Source organism: Dermacentor albipictus, chromosome 2, assembly GCF_038994185.2.
Source record: "Dermacentor albipictus isolate Rhodes 1998 colony chromosome 2, USDA_Dalb.pri_finalv2, whole genome shotgun sequence".
Classification (NCBI taxonomy): domain Eukaryota; kingdom Metazoa; phylum Arthropoda; class Arachnida; order Ixodida; family Ixodidae; genus Dermacentor; species Dermacentor albipictus.
In genome coordinates, this window is record NC_091822.1 from 191,503,008 (window position 1) to 191,518,962 (window position 15,955).

General features: G+C 46.1%; 2 protein-coding genes across 9 annotated transcripts in view; one reads left to right on the forward strand and one right to left on the reverse strand.

The window, feature by feature from the left end:
* The window catches only part of LOC135898480 (cytochrome P450 4V2-like), a 50,680-nt gene extending 45,164 nt beyond the window's left edge, over positions 1 to 5,516 (forward strand). Inside the window, exon 11 of the mRNA XM_065427412.1 lies at positions 3,853 to 5,516. Coding sequence (XP_065283484.1) covers positions 3,853 to 4,019 — 167 coding nt within the window. The 3' untranslated portion in view covers positions 4,020 to 5,516. The remainder of the gene's footprint in view (positions 1 to 3,852) is intronic.
* Positions 5,517 to 6,252: 736 nt separating this feature from the next.
* The window catches only part of LOC135898481 (phospholipid-transporting ATPase ABCA3-like), a 60,263-nt gene continuing 50,560 nt past the window's right edge, over positions 6,253 to 15,955 (reverse strand). For 7 of the 8 annotated variants that reach the window (XM_065427419.1, XM_065427414.1, XM_065427416.1 and 4 more), the window contains 2 exons: positions 10,641 to 10,860; positions 6,253 to 6,878 (listed from right to left, as the gene is read on the reverse strand). In XM_065427419.1, coding sequence (XP_065283491.1) covers positions 6,606 to 6,878; positions 10,641 to 10,860 — 493 coding nt within the window. In that variant the 3' untranslated portion in view covers positions 6,253 to 6,605. The remainder of the gene's footprint in view (positions 6,879 to 10,640; positions 10,861 to 15,955) is intronic. The other variant, XM_065427418.1, reaches the window with a different exon arrangement.

Sequence of the window (15,955 nt, forward strand, 5' to 3'; positions counted from 1 at the left end):
AGGGGTCAGACAGGGAGACACAATTTCTCCAAAGCTATTTTCTGCGTGCTTAGAAAAATTCAAGCTATTAAACTGGGAAGGCTTAGGAGTAAAGATCGACGGCAAATATCTCAGCAACCTTCGGTTTGCCGATGACATTGTTCTATTCAACAACAACGCAGACGAGTTACAACAAATTATTGGAGACCTTAAAAGAGAGAGTGTAAGAGTGGGGTTGAATATTATTATGCAGAAGATGAAGATAATGATAAATAGCCGGGCAAAGGAACAAGAGATCAGAATGGCCAGTCGGCCACTAGAGACTGTGAAGGAGTACGTTTACCTAGGTCAATTAATCAGAGGGAACCCTGATCATGAGAAGGAAATTCACAGAAGAATAAAAATAGGTTGGATCGCATACGGCAGACATTTCCAGCTCCTGACTGGAAGCTTACCATTATTATTGACAACTAAGGTGTGCAATCAGTGCATTTTGCCAGTGCAATATATCCAGTGCCAATGCATTTGCCAGTGCATTTGCCAGTGCATTTCCCAGTGCATTTTGCCAGTGCATATGGGGCAGAGACTTGAGAGCAAGTTAAGGACCACGCAAAGAGCGATCGAACGAAGATTGCTAGGCATAACGTTAAGAGAGAAAGAGAGTGGTTTGGATCAGAGATCGAACGGGTATAGACGATATTCTAATTGACATCAAGAGGAAAAAATGTAGCTGGGCTGGTCATGTAATGCGCCGGTTAGATAACCGTTGGACCATTAGGGTTACAGGTGGAGCGTTGAAATTTTTTTTTTTTAGGTGGAGCGATGAAATGAGGAAATTCGTGGGCGCTAGATGGAATCGGTTGGCGCAGGACAGGGGTAATTGGAGATCGCAGGGAGAGGCCTTCGTCCTGCAGTGGACATAAAACATGATGATGATGATGATGATGATGATAGAGGGGGTGGGCCCCCCCCGAAAAAAAATCCTGGGTACGTGCCTGGGATCTGTGCACAGAGAACGAAAAAGACAACATCATGTCAAGCCCTCGATTGTCGGCAGGCAGTCACGCATTCGATATATACCTTAGTCCACTGCTACAGAGATGCTATGAAAGGCCACGCTAACGAAAGAATCAACGTGTCGGAATGTCGGGAATGCTTCGCCTATCTGTCGGGCATGTTGCTCTCTGCAGCGTTCTAGAAAACTTGCTCTTCTAAAAAAATTGGTTTACGAGCGAATTTATTTATTTATTTATTTATTTTAAATTTTTCGCCAAATGACTGGCAACTGAGCCCTAAAGCTAGTGCGCGTGCTTCCATATATAGACCATCAGTGATGCAGTGGCCTGTTTGGCCGATGTGACAGCGCCCGCATGCAAATGGCAACTTGTAAATAACGGCCATTGCGCATTCAACAAAGCATCGCACGTGTTCCTTTTCACATTCCACTTTTTTCGCATCTTCTTTGTTTACTCTGAAGCAGTGAGCTGAGAGTCTGCCATGGCTTGTGTTTTTTGTTCTCTGCGCAGATTCTCCTTCCAATATATTGCCGTTCAAGTGCAATAAATACTGGTTGTTAGTCAGCGCTGTAGTCTGCCCTCGTTACTTTGTCCTGTCTGAAGCATTGTTCGGTTACCTCCTAATCATATTTGATACGCTGCGTTTGATAGCTCGGTGAACTTAACGCAAAACTCCTAGTAGCTTTTCTAACACGCTCGAGCGAAGTTTCAGTTTTGGATAGCTGAGCAAACTAATTGCTAGTTAACTGCTATAGTCAATAAATGACAATTTACTGTTTTTGGTAGGAGTACTCTCCATAATCAGAAATAAAGGTGAACAAGTAATAGTTTTCCTTCGTGTCGGGTGGTGTTTGGGTTTTGTGGTGCGCCTACTGACGACGTTGCAGACGTGTTTCAGGTGTAACATGTACGTATGCAAACTTATGCAAAGTTAAATGCATGGAAAAAGAGAAAATGTTACGTCTTGTCATTCACTGAACCAATTTTGGTGAGGGTTGTAGTACTTATAAGAAAAGTTTAAGTTATATACACAGTTTGGAATAAATTCTTAGTCTACATTTTATTATTTTGCAAGAGTTGCAGGAAATAAAAACATAGAACAAATAAGAAGAACGTGTAACTCCCCGATGAAAACAGGTATCGCAGTACTGTGAACTGCATAAACATCTACAATTTGCGAATATACTTTTGCAGAACACTCGTAAACAACGTAACGATATCACGTAAGCTATAACCTGACCTAACCGCGACCTGAACCTGAACCTGAACCGCGACCTAACTAGCCCGCCTTATGCGTCGGCTTTGCACGCTATTACAGAGTCAGTTTAGAGAATCGCAATATGTTTTTGATGCGGAATTACGAAGTTGTAAACTTGGTGCTTCTATTTACTTCAAGTTTACCGCTGTTTGACCATTTTGCCAGAAATTTTGACGCAGTAATTAAAAGTATTGCTTCGAGCAGTCGGTTAAGTTTAATTCCTTTTCTTTAGTGCAACAGGCTTCATTCAAATTTATTGACTGATCAAGGACATTGTTTCTGCATTTCATGTTTATTTGATAAGGAAAAGCGGAGTCAACCCTGAGATAAAGCTTTATTTGATGTGCAGGTTGAGATAACCTCGGTCTAAAGGAGAAGATAGCGAATTTATTCCGTGTCCTTATGTCATCGCTCTGTTCTCTATGACCGCCCCTTACATCGGTATTATCTGCTTTCAGTACAGGACTGCGGTATCCTTTTGCTCTTTTTGCTTTCTAGACAGGATGTAAAGTTCATCGAGCTATGGCTAACCTTCTTTCCCAGCAAAAGCTCAAATTAATTTTCTTTCAAGGCAGTGATGAAGATTAACAGAAACTTCGTTGTTTACTTGATCCATTAGAATATAGTTTCGCTGGTAATGGAGCAGCGGCTTTATCTCAACCTCGGGCGCTTCAACGTGCATAGCTTGCTTTACTAAGTCGGTTCAGCCTAAATAGACATTAAAGAGCAACACCGAATTTGCGTGTTCAGCAGAGGTACTATTTCGAGACTCGTTTCTCATTTGTTGGAATGAAGTTTGGTTATTAGCAGGTAAAATTAAGGCGCGCACTTCCCTTTTTGAGCATCGCGCCCGAACCGCAGCACCGGTGTGTTGGTGCGTTGTGTTAGCGTTATACGTCAGCACCAATATGATAGTCCGTGCTGTTAGTATATATAGGCAAGCGCCCGTATGATTGCATGTTAGCACGGTGTCACGAATTTCAAGGTATTATCGGATGTTCAGACTGATTTCGTTTGTACAAAAATGTTCTCAAAACTCACTATGTTCAGCCTTTATTTTTTTAAGAATGTAAAATGATTATTTCCTATCAATTAAGCGCAAACCCGCGCAGGTGATGCCAAAATGCACGACATCAAAAAGGAGTTACAGCGGGAAGTACGAATTGGCGTTGCCATTCATCTTTGCATCTGTTCCGTTTACTAATACTTCGCTAATTGTGTTAATGGCATCTCCTCTGGCGTTTTCAGACATATAGTTTCGCGGTACAGCCCAACTTAATATAACTTTTTTGAGTCTTTTTAACACGCAGCTCAAGCTTAACTTCTCGCTCGTTTCATTCTTTCTATAGCGCGCGCCGTCACGTTCAAATTATATATAGCTGTTGCTTACCTCAACTTACCACGCTTCGGTGTTTCGAGGGTGCAGCTAAACAGAAAATACTGTACTGAAAGCCTAGCGAACACTAGGTGAGAATGCCGCTTGCACTGAACATTAGTTCAGCCATCATTCGAGTTCGGCATCGCCCGATAAGTTGTACGTCACTTGCAATATGAAGACGAACGATCAGGAGCACCGTGGCGCTTCCCTTCTTTTTGCAGGTCAACGCTTCGCCCTTCAAGAGGAAAAAGTGGTGATATCCACAGTATTGCGTCACTTCCGGTTGCACAGCCCCTATCACCGCGACACCATACGCCTCACGTGGGAGCTGGTGCTGAGGCCGGTGGACGGACTTCGGGTGCAGTTCCTTCCGAGAAAGTCGGCGTAACCGTTTCATGGAAAGCCGGGCCTGGTTCTCCACAACGCTGCCTTTAACGCACGCTTAATACAGATGTCTCATTCGTCCAAGTGGAGGTTGGTGACGTCCACACAGCCAAAGGAAACACTATATGGAGGACTGCTTTCAGTGTTGCGTATCGGACCGAAGTTGTACGAACGCTGCCAACGTTCCGGCGCAGTGACGCCGACACGAGCGTTCTCTGTTGTCCTTGCTGATGAAAGTCCCGCCTCAGAACGGTGCTAGCCACAAGAGAGAGTTAGCCACACACTTCCCGTTTCTATAGAGGCCGTAAAGGATGCCTAAAAGCACCTTTCTGTCACATGTGAAAAACGGCTCGGTAGAAAGATGGGGGACTTCTTTGTGCTACGCGTGAGCGGGAAAAATACGAACCTGTATGTCCATCTTCGTGCCTACGTGCATGGGACCCCGGTTCGTGTTTACCTGCTCTTGTTTATTTCTCATTGCCGATGCTATGATGTTATGGGTCATTCCTAAGCACTATTCGCCGATCACCGATTGTAGCGCATGTCAGCCGCTCGAGTGCCGCACGAGTCACACCCGGTTCACACGGAGACATCTTGTGAAGTATATGCGCTGTTCATTTGCTGTGCTATTGTGCCCGCTAAAACGAAGCGTTCTTGAGCCGTCCTAATGGTATAGCCATTTGAAGGCGTCACGTGCGTCGTAATACGACGGAGACAAGCTAAAGAAATGGTGTAGACGTGCTGTATAGACATTGTCTCCTTTCATTAATTGGGATTTTCCGTTGCAATAATACGTCACACATTCTTTACTGCTTATCTGCATTGGCCGACCCTTAACTAATAATTTCGCTTCAACTTGCTCCTCGAAATTCTCTTCGAATTCTTGATTTCTTCCACCTCCAGATTCTTGCCCGATCCTCCAAAGCGAGTTGAGCAAATTACAGTAATGAACAACCAACCAGCCAACTCTATGCAGTACTGCTATTCCTACCGAACGCTACGGACAGTATTCGACAACCATTGTCTGAAGTATCGAGGCGTGGCCCCAAATCAGCAAGTAGCCACTGTTACGGATCGCAGCATTCCGTTTACAAGAGCTCAAAATTTGACTTTTGTATGTTCATACGCATAGGTCATGTGGCGCGGTAACGGCGCTGCGCAAAACGTGCCGTCACCAGCATTCTAGCATTGTTGAGCGTACTCATTATGTCATCTCAAACAACTCGTGTTCTGCATGACTGCACGAATGCGCGTCTGGGAGTTTCATTTTTTCAATTGAACTATTTCCTCTGTTCTTGCCTGTCGTTATCGCTGCCGTGCGGCAGAAGAGAGCGCCACTTCAAGGTGTCGACATGCTCGCTAGAACATCGTATGTGTATGTTCGATTTACTTGATGCAAGTGCGAGCACATCAACATAGCATGTTGGCACCCGATTCGGGCGCCCCATGAAAGCTGTGTTAAACCTTTCCTTCGTATCACTGCAATAAAAATCGAGCGACACCACCATATATGCATTTTTACGTTGCACGTGCGTTTGTAACCGCATTTGATGCACTGCAACTCATTTTTCGAATTGGGCAAATTCAATTTTGTGGTGGGCCATGGCGTCTGTGGGATTTCGCAGTGGGAGCCGCAGCAGGTCTAGCGCCGGGAACGTGACGTCATCACTTGTTCACGTTGGTTTAAGCTTCATGCGGTATATATTGTTTTCACATTAATAAAGCCCAATCAAAACGGGACAAACCTGTACGGCCCGCGTTCAAAACCAACCTGGTCCAATCCAAAATTGACTTGGCCCAGCCTCAAAACTGACATTGCCCAATTCGTGCACATGACCAAGTGAAAAATATAGCGCGGAAGAGTCGTACTGCTTGCGCATTCAATGCAGGTAAGGAGTGCCTCTGTAAATTTTTTCCTCGCGGTCTTGTCTCTAAGTTTTGTTACCGTATCTTTGGTTTGGTCAGGTCAGGTCAGGTTAGATTGGATCGGATTAAGTCTGTCATATTGTTCTGCAATGTTTCACGCCATTGGAGCTGGAAGCACGTGCTTGTACAAGACATCATTTTTGCTAATGCTGCAGCTGGAAGCATTGTATTTGTATGCTGTGCGTGGTTGTAGGGTGCGTAGAAAGCTACGAATGCGAATGTGGTCAAGTTAGGTCTCTTAGCTTTGCAAGCTTCCCGCCATTGGAGCCGGAGGAAATGTGCATGTGCTCCCATGGACTTTGAAGCGTCTACCATTCCGTGCAAAATACCGTTATTTGCTTTCTTTCCTTTTTATCTGTACGTAAGGGCACAACACGGTCTATCTTGAAACATCATTCAAACGTGCCTCACTAGTCAGGAAAGTGCTTAAACAAGGACAACGTAAGCGCTTTTTAATAGTTGTTTTTTTTTCTTTTTTACGTGGCAGCTGAATAACGGCAGCTTTTTTATGAGGCGCCCAGCGAACGCACCGTGATATGCTCGTATTATATGTACAGCGACCTGCAGCCGCCGCCAGCGAGAACGTTGTGCACTCTGGCGCGCTGCAGGCGCTGACGCGCGTTGTGGCGCGCCTTGCCGCCGCAGCAGACGGTGCCACGCGTCTTCACGCGTTGCCGAGCTGCGGCAGCAGCGGCGGCGCGCCGGCCAGCGGCGCCTCGAGCTCCATGGGCGGCCTGAGCTTGTCGAAGTACTTGATCTCGATGGTGCCGAAGTCGACCATCTTTCTCTCGCGCGCGTAGCCCAGGTAGATCTCGCCCAGCGACATGTCGTTGACCAGGTAGTCGCCGAACTTCAGGCGCTTCTTGAGCGTCTCCAGGCCATCAAACACCTCGCTCCAGTAGATGGCGTCATCTCGGATACGGAACCAGACCTGGTCCTGCGGTGGTGCGCGCAGGAAGCCTTTGATTCGAATTGGCGTAAATAGCTCGCGTAACGCCCTCGAACTTCGCCGGCCGTGTTGTGTCCGCGCGCGCTCGAAATTTCGAAGCAGGCAGCCCCTTCGCGGTCTTCCTAATGTGTGCGTACGTGTGTGTGAGGAGCATATTACCTTTTAATTTCGTGTAACAATCCTGTTTCTTCAGGCGGATTACTGAAATAGCGGACATGACTTCAATAATAAACCGAAACATTCAGTTAGCTAACAAATTTCTATCAATTTTCTATTTTTCTGGCACATGTATCAATCGCAAAAAGTTAAGCCAGATATCAGTAATGAGTTACTTCCGTTTGACCTCACCCAGTCGCGTCCAGGTTGGAATATTCGGTGAAAAAACAAGAGTGTGTGTGTGGAGGGGGAGGGAGGCTAGGGGCAAGGACATGAGCCGACATAAACGGGGCAAGAATTTGTCCTCTCTCTCGAGTCCCTTTTTCATTTCTTTTGTATATGTTTTCGCCAATTTGTTCAAGCCTGTTAACAACAAGACCTAATATCCCAAAGCTACCTGTCTCCTAAATATGCTAGAATATGCTTGATTGGGATTACACTTAGCATCGTCCCGCAGTTGGCGGAGCTAAGTGGCTCTTGAAAAAATAATAATTGGAACACAAATGGACACAGCAGTTTATCATCCCAACTATTGTCCGCCTGCTCAGTAATCCACTTGAAGTGGCTGAGTTACAAAAGTGTGGACACATGTAACGTTTGTACCAACTGTACCAACAATCGATAGCATTCCTTGTGCAAGTGCCTTGCTGTACAGAGCTAGCACAGACGATCTCGCTGATTTGCTTGCCACGTCAAATTAATGAAAGCATGTAAGAAGCAGGCCAGACGTCTGCTCTCAAGTATTATACGTGACATCTTCAGCTGAAATGATGTTGCTCATCCGCGGGCATGGCAGCGCGCATGAGTGGCAGGCTGGCCAGCAACTCCCTGTGCTAGGTGCGTGGTACACAAACTCAAATGCCCAAGAAAGTGGACGGGATGTGGGTACGGCTCCGACCTGCGACAAGTTGCCTCTTCGTCCAATTTCTGCTATGCTTTCCACCACTTCTTTGTATGTTGGCCTCATGTGGTTGTAGTGCAAAAAAAAAAAATCGAGCCCTTCAGTTCTTCCTGCGAGAGCGTATAGCACAAAGCAGTAAACGACAACAGACAAACCACGCCCCCTCTTTCCCTTTAGCCTCTTTTTTTATTGCTTAGCTTTTGTAGCTTCCTGCGCCTGCTTTTTATCTGGCCTTTTCTCATATTCGTTCAGCCAGAACATTTTATTGTCGAGCCATGTTTGGCGCAAGCGCACCCCCGTCGCCATCTTTCGGCGCGGCCCGCGCATGTGACAAGAACATGCTGAGCGAGCATCCTTTTCGATCTCTCGCTAGTTCCCCCGCAGTCATGGTGGCTGCCAGCTAGCGGCGCTCGAAATTCTGGTTTGCATAAGTAGCGGCACATCACAACAAACCTCAGTCGGGAGTCGGCGCTTGTGCTTGTCTGTCGTCGTCTCGTTTGCTGCTTCGCGCTGAACGCCTTGGGGGCAAAACTAATGAAATACCAACTATAGCCCAATCCGCTACATACCCCTCGGTTCCTTTGATTCTTTGCGCTCACTACTCAAAAAATACGTCCCATTACATTTGCAGGCATGCACAGGCAGCTTTACATCTGTGTGTATGGGCGGCTATAATCCCTGCTCATTTTTGAAACGGGTGAACAATACTCCTAATGCTAAAATTAAATTCGTGGGTTTAACGTGGCAGCATCATAACCTGATTGTGAGGCACGCCATAGTGGGAGACTGCCGGATTAATTTTGACCACCTGGGGTTCTTCAGCGTGCACCAAATACACCCTACACGGGCGTTTATGCAATTCGCCATTGCAATTCGCCTCTATCGAAATACAGCCGCCGCAGCCGAGATTTCATCCCGCGGCCTCATGCCCTATAGCTGCGCAACACCATCGCCACTAAGCCACCACGGCGGGTACATTCTACTAATGCTATATATCTGCGTTGTGTCGCTGGTAGAAAGTCTATGGTGGGTTTTTTATCACCGAAGGAACATTAAAAATAAAATCCTCAACTGCTGAGAGCGCATGTCTGACTTTGAAAACGTTTTCTGTGATGACGTATGTCGATAACACAAATGATAATTTTTTTATTGGGTACGCCTCAGTCGACGGTGTCTGTCTGCTCCTTTGAGCTCGGAGATCACGTGGTCTCAACCCTACTATTCGTGATGCGAATGGGCTGCCCGACGCAACGGGGAGCCAATGAAAGCAAGCGCAAACATGACACCTGTGCCATGATAGAGCGCCTACTCACTTACCTTTACCCTCTGGGTGCCTCTTCAACCCTGCTTGTTTTAACGCGAAACATTCTTTGCCTCATTCTTGACACTTTGCGATGGATAGGCATATGTTCCTGTCTCACATCGTTTTAAAAACAGTCGCAGTTTTCGTCCGAAAGGCGACACATCGACTGCGATAGCGAAGTGGTAGGCAGCTACACAAAGTAAGGACAGTAATTTTATCGGCCGTATAAACTTGCAAACATTCGCTTGATAACTGAATTAACAAACATGGTGTCGGTGCGCACAAGCAAACATGAACACATCACACTCGATGGGCGCGGACACTGGCTGACAAAACGCTGGTGTGAGCGACATCTTAAACGGATGACCATTATTGTTGTGTGGCAAGATACGACCCAAAGGGTGTAATTTTGTTGAAGAGTGCAGCAGCAGCGAGCGAAGTGACCTTCGTGCTCACGCTTAAAAAAGTTTGCACCTTTTGGGGCGTATCTTGTCCCACAACGACAATCGTCATCTATCTTGCCCGCATCTCCTTTCTTTAACGGTGCTAACACGGTACTTCCAAGTTACGAACGGCTTGTGCGTTATCAGCGCGACAGCATTCTCGACAGGAAAGTAGCGAGTGCAGCGTTTTCAAGAAAGGAAACGCAAGCAGGGCTGATGACGATTATCGATGCGGGGCAAATATACACCCCAAATGGTGCAACTGCTTTAAGAGTGCTGCCTATGGCTTCAACGCAAGAGGGGTGAGTACACAACGTGCACAATGATATGAGCTGTCTGCAGCTCCCTTTCAAGATACAGCGTGGGCGACCGCGCACGGCTGTGCTAAGTATACACACTTGTTGGCGGAGTCGAAGCCGGCCCCCCTCCCTTCCGCGATGCCTCCCCGCTTTCCTCCTTATCGTGCGGAAGGTTGAGCTGCTATCGTCAGTTGCCCTTGTGCCCGGTCGCGAAAGACGCAGTTGCTACCGCAGCACAGTTGAGATGCAAGATGCAGATCATGGCTGGAGTCGCAAAATCCGCAAGTCATGCTCGGGCGCGTGTGAGCGGGCTCAAATTACTGGCTGATTATCAGTTCGGTAAGAATATTAAATGTTGCTCATTTGGAACGCTCGTGCATGTATTAGGAATAAATTTGAGAGTTTGTTATCATGGCTATATATTTGTCTATTTGGATAACCGAAATTTTCTATATTCTTTTTCTTTTTAAATTTTTGCTGTGAGTATACGATTAGAAAATGAAATCGGGCAAGTCACTTGGGCTATTTCTGTATCGATAATAGTTTACCGAAGCTGACGCATGGAGCAGAACTCTTACGATTCGCACACGCGTTCGGTCGCAGCAAAGCGCTCGCGAGAGAACGGGGAAGCAGCAAGCACATATGCACCTTTCGGACTTCGGCGATCACCGAGTTGGGGAACATGTCGCCGACGGCGCGCGAGATCTGCTTGGAGACCTTCTTTCCGTGCTGGTCACTGCTCATCTTGATGACCACGTTGCAGCGCTGGCCGCACGTCTGCTTGATGTCCACCGTGCGGCCGAGCACCATGAAGCTCCCGTACGAAAGGATGGCCAGCCGGTCACAGAATATGTCGCTCTCGGACATTCTGCGGCCACAGCCAGTGCGTGAATTAGAAAAGATGGATGTGTTGGGAGAGGTCGACCGGAGTGGTGGTCACGTCCACCAATGCCACCATTTGTTTACTGCCACGATTGTTGTCCTTAGTTCTGGGCTTGCGTACGGTGTGAGGAACTTCCATCTTGTAAAAAAATAGACCTTCCAGTAAACTTACACCCGATATTGATTTTTGCTTGCCCTTTTGTGTAATATTTTTACGCTGGCACTGTTCAGCCGTCAGCAGACGCACAGATCAGACAGACAGACAGACAGACAGACAGACAGACAGACAGACAGACAGACAGACAGACAGACAGACAGACAGACAGACAGACAGACAGACAGACAGACAGACAGACAGACAGACAGACAGACAGACAGACAGACAGACAGACAGACAGACAGACAGACAGACAGACAGACAGACAGACAGACAGACAGACAGACAGACAGACAGACAGACAGACAGACAGACAGACAGACAGACAGACAGACAGACAGACAGACAGACAGACAGACAGACAGACAGACAGACAGACAGACAGACAGACAGACAGACAGACAGACAGACAGACAGACAGACAGACAGACAGACAGACAGACAGACAGACAGACAGACAGACAGACAGACAGACAGACAGACAGACAGACAGACAGACAGACAGACAGACAGACAGACAGACAGACAGACAGACAGACAGACAGACAGACAGACAGACAGACAGACAGACAGACAGACAGACAGACAGACAGACAGACAGACAGACAGACAGACAGACAGACAGACAGACAGACAGACAGACAGACAGACAGACAGACAGACAGACAGACAGACAGACAGACAGACAGACAGACAGACAGACAGACAGACAGACAGACAGACAGACAGACAGACAGACAGACAGACAGACAGACAGACAGACAGACAGACAGACAGACAGACAGACAGACAGACAGACAGACAGACAGACAGACAGACAGACAGACAGACAGACAGACAGACAGACAGACAGACAGACAGACAGACAGACAGACAGACAGACAGACAGACAGACAGACAGACAGACAGACAGACAGACAGACAGACAGACAGACAGACAGACAGACAGACAGACAGACAGACAGACAGACAGACAGACAGACAGACAGACAGACAGACAGACAGACAGACAGACAGACAGACAGACAGACAGACAGACAGACAGACAGACAGACAGACAGACAGACAGACAGACAGACAGACAGACAGACAGACAGACAGACAGACAGACAGACAGACAGACAGACAGACAGACAGACAGACAGACAGACAGACAGACAGACAGACAGACAGACAGACAGACAGACAGACAGACAGACAGACAGACAGACAGACAGACAGACAGACAGACAGACAGACAGACAGACAGACAGACAGACAGACAGACAGACAGACAGACAGACAGACAGACAGACAGACAGACAGACAGACAGACAGACAGACAGACAGACAGACAGACAGACAGACAGACAGACAGACAGACAGACAGGCGTATCCTGGCGCCTGTCTGTCTCGACAGGAAAGTATTTCCTGTCGTTCAGACAGACAGACAGACAGACAGACAGACAGACACTTCTGTCTGTCTGGATGTCTTACTCATATAGTAAGACATCCAGACAGACAGACAGACAGACAGACAGACAGACAGACAGACAGACAGACAGACAGACAGACAGACAGACAGACAGACAGACAGACAGACAGACAGACAGACAGACAGATAGATAGATAGATAGATAGATAGATAGATAGATAGATAGATAGATAGATAGATAGATAGATAGATAGATAGATAGATAGATAGATAGATAGATAGATAGATACAGAAGCCGTATTCTGTAACGGTTCACTTTGGATCTGGCTGTTACGTCTCGCGGCGCGAGGGAGACAAATGAACGAGCAGCGTTCTGTCGCAAGGTCACGTCATCATTTCGTTTTTGTACTTTGGGGACGATATAGTAATTGAAGGTTGTTGATAGTTTGGCAAAAGAATATTGGCATGTATACAACACTCGCACATTTCATTTCCAGTAATAACTGAGCTTCTGACGCAGACAGCTGGTGGTTTAATTTTATCTGCGTTGTTTTATTTATTATTATTTTTTTGCTAGGTGGTGCGCCATACGTTAAGCAATCAAAGCGACTTTCTGCGTGTAGGCTTCCGCTCTAATAGGATTTCGTTTAGCCGTGGCTGAGCTTCTTAGAGCGGACGATTGCGATGAGAGTTCCGCCCACACATCCCACAACTTCAAGTATCTTGCTGCGGTCAAGGAAGCGTTCTTGAATACGGCTTTCTCCTACAGCGTGGAGAGAAATCTCACACCGCTTTTTCTTTTCCCTCAGCCATAATGACCCTAGCGACGGCGGTAATGATGCGACGGACTTACGGTTGCGACAACCCAATAGCTTCTACATTCCAGACGCACTGCTGAAAACAAGCCGTAGAAAAAAAAAAAGAAAGAAAGAAAACGTATAGCGCACACAGCACTTACGTCGTAGTGTCAACGCTACTAAACGTTGTGGTCCGCGATATTCTAGCTCGCCGTAAATCCACCGCATTCTGTTTTTGGGACGCCTAAAATGCCTTCGGAACTCGCTTTCGCTCATGCCGAACGCGTCACGCCGTTGCCCCTCGTCACGTCGTTGTACTTGGCCAACGCTCGCCAACAACACAAGCAAAATAAGGTTGTAAATTTGCCGCTGATTACACTTGGCCACAATGTGATTGAAATAGTAGAATGCATGAAAGTGCTGGGCGTATATTTTTCAAGTACTTTAACTTGGGATGACCATATCCGCGAAACTCATAAAAAATTGTGCAAAACTGCGGGTATGCTAAACAAATGTAGACATATCATTCCTCAACGTATAAAACTACTACTATATAACTCGTTAGCCCTTTCTCAGTTATCCTACGCCCACCTAGTATGGGGCACAACAACAACAACGAATCTAAACAGACTGTTCCTAATTCAAAAGAAGTTTATGCGAATAATTGCAAACGTCCCATAGGATTCTCACACGCAGCAACTCTTTAAACAGTTTAAGGTTATAAATATCCATGATTTTTATAATTATCGTTTACTCCAGACATACTGTTTGGCCACAAAAAAGAACAACTCTTTTTACAGCGAGATTTCAGAATTAAGAGAAAATATTGCCGTATACCCTACGCGTCACCATAATATTTGGCACATACCTGCACCTCAAAACAACTATGCGAAACAATCGATCACTTTTACTCTCCCAGCTCTGCTCAATAATTTTGCCAACAAATCTGTAGATGTGTCACAGTTGTCCAAAAAAACAATGCGAGATCAGTTCCTGTGAACTATGATGCATTTATTTATGTTTTCGTATATTTTGCTCATTAATGTGAAGTTTTCTTTTGTATTTTGCAAAATGCTTATGTTACATTATGTTCCATTGTGCAATCATTGTCCGTGCATATGTATGAAAGCAGTCATTTGCACGAAAATTGTTTCATAACTACTGCTGCTGCTGCTGTGTAAAGGGGCAGCCACCTCGTCAAGCGACTAATCTCAGTAGCTTTTTGTGGCTGCTCCTTCCTTGTGTATTTGTTTCAAGGAGAATAAAATTCAATTCAATTCAATTCAATTCAATTTAAAGAAGTCACTATCGGTGCCCCTCTCGTCACGCCGGCCAGCGCAAGACTAGCAGACGGCCATGGTTGCCCTAGCAACCCTCGATATCATGCTCGCGGACGCGCGCGACCCTCGAGCGGACCGCTTCTTCGCGGTTCTTCCACCTTGGTTCCTTTCGTAGCGGACGATGGGTTCCTTTCCAGATGATTGACGACCTCTGTAACTACAACAAAATTTGTAATCACGCTCACCATGGATGACGACAACGAAGCGCCGACCAATGGCGTTCGTGAGAGCGAACCGGTTCTAAAGCGAACCGTTACAGAATACGGCCCCAGCCAAAGCCTTGCCCCAGCATTAAAAAAAACCTAGAGCTTCCTACAGTATACTCATTAGAGTGTACTCTAATACTCATAGAGTTGAGAAACTCTATAAATATACTAGAGGGAACTCTGGCGCTGCAGCCGTTTGAAGCCAGAAGGATGAAGTTTATGCAAGTCCACGTACTTCCCACAATGCCCATGCTAGTACAACCGCCCCCATTGCAGCTCCCGTAGAGAGTAGCGCCAGAGTTCCCTCTAATAATTATTGTATGAATCTATGAAAAAAACATACAGAGGGGTAGACAAACAAGCTGAAATCATGCAACCTGATCTTCAAGTCCACTGTTATGTCTTGCTGCTTTGTTCATTTAATTTTTGATCTCTCAGTTCACTGCAACTTGCGGAGCGCGAACTCTGCTATGGTTCTCCCTCCTTCCTTATTTTGTATATCTGAACATGTTGCTTTAACAAATATCATTTGATAGTGCAGCACTTATCATATCTGTTTCTATGCCTGTCTGTGTGCGTTTTTTTATTCGTATTTTTCGCGCTGTTTTAACTTTCCTGAAAATGAAGGCATACTAACTCGCCCAACTTTCGATACTTTTGAATAAATAGATATTTTCTCTTTGTAAGCGGCGGTGACTGGTGTCGCATTGCCGTAAAGGCAAATTTACGAGTTTGATAATTTTATTCATTTTCTGCCAGATCTACTCTGCCACATTACTCCGCCAATTCTGCTGCCTTTTACACCAGACATCAACGAGGAGAGTCTCCAGCCGCCACGAGTTACAAATAGGAGTGGTTGCACAATAGCTCACTGTTGCACAGTTTTACGGAAAAGCGTTCTTGTTATAGCACAATGCCACAGGTAACCAGCAAGGTTTTACCACGACAGAAACGTTTCCAAAATCTGAGACGAGAATAACGAGAGCAACGGTATCATTCCTCACGGAAATTTTAATGTACCCAAAAGCACGTAAAGTTTAAACTGTGGGAGTGAATGGTAATGGCCAAAGTTTGGAGACGTCTCTTTCGAAGAAAAGGCTCACTTTTGGAGTGGATTATACGGTAAGTAAACAGGAGTTGTAAGGAAATCTCATCATAAAAATGCGC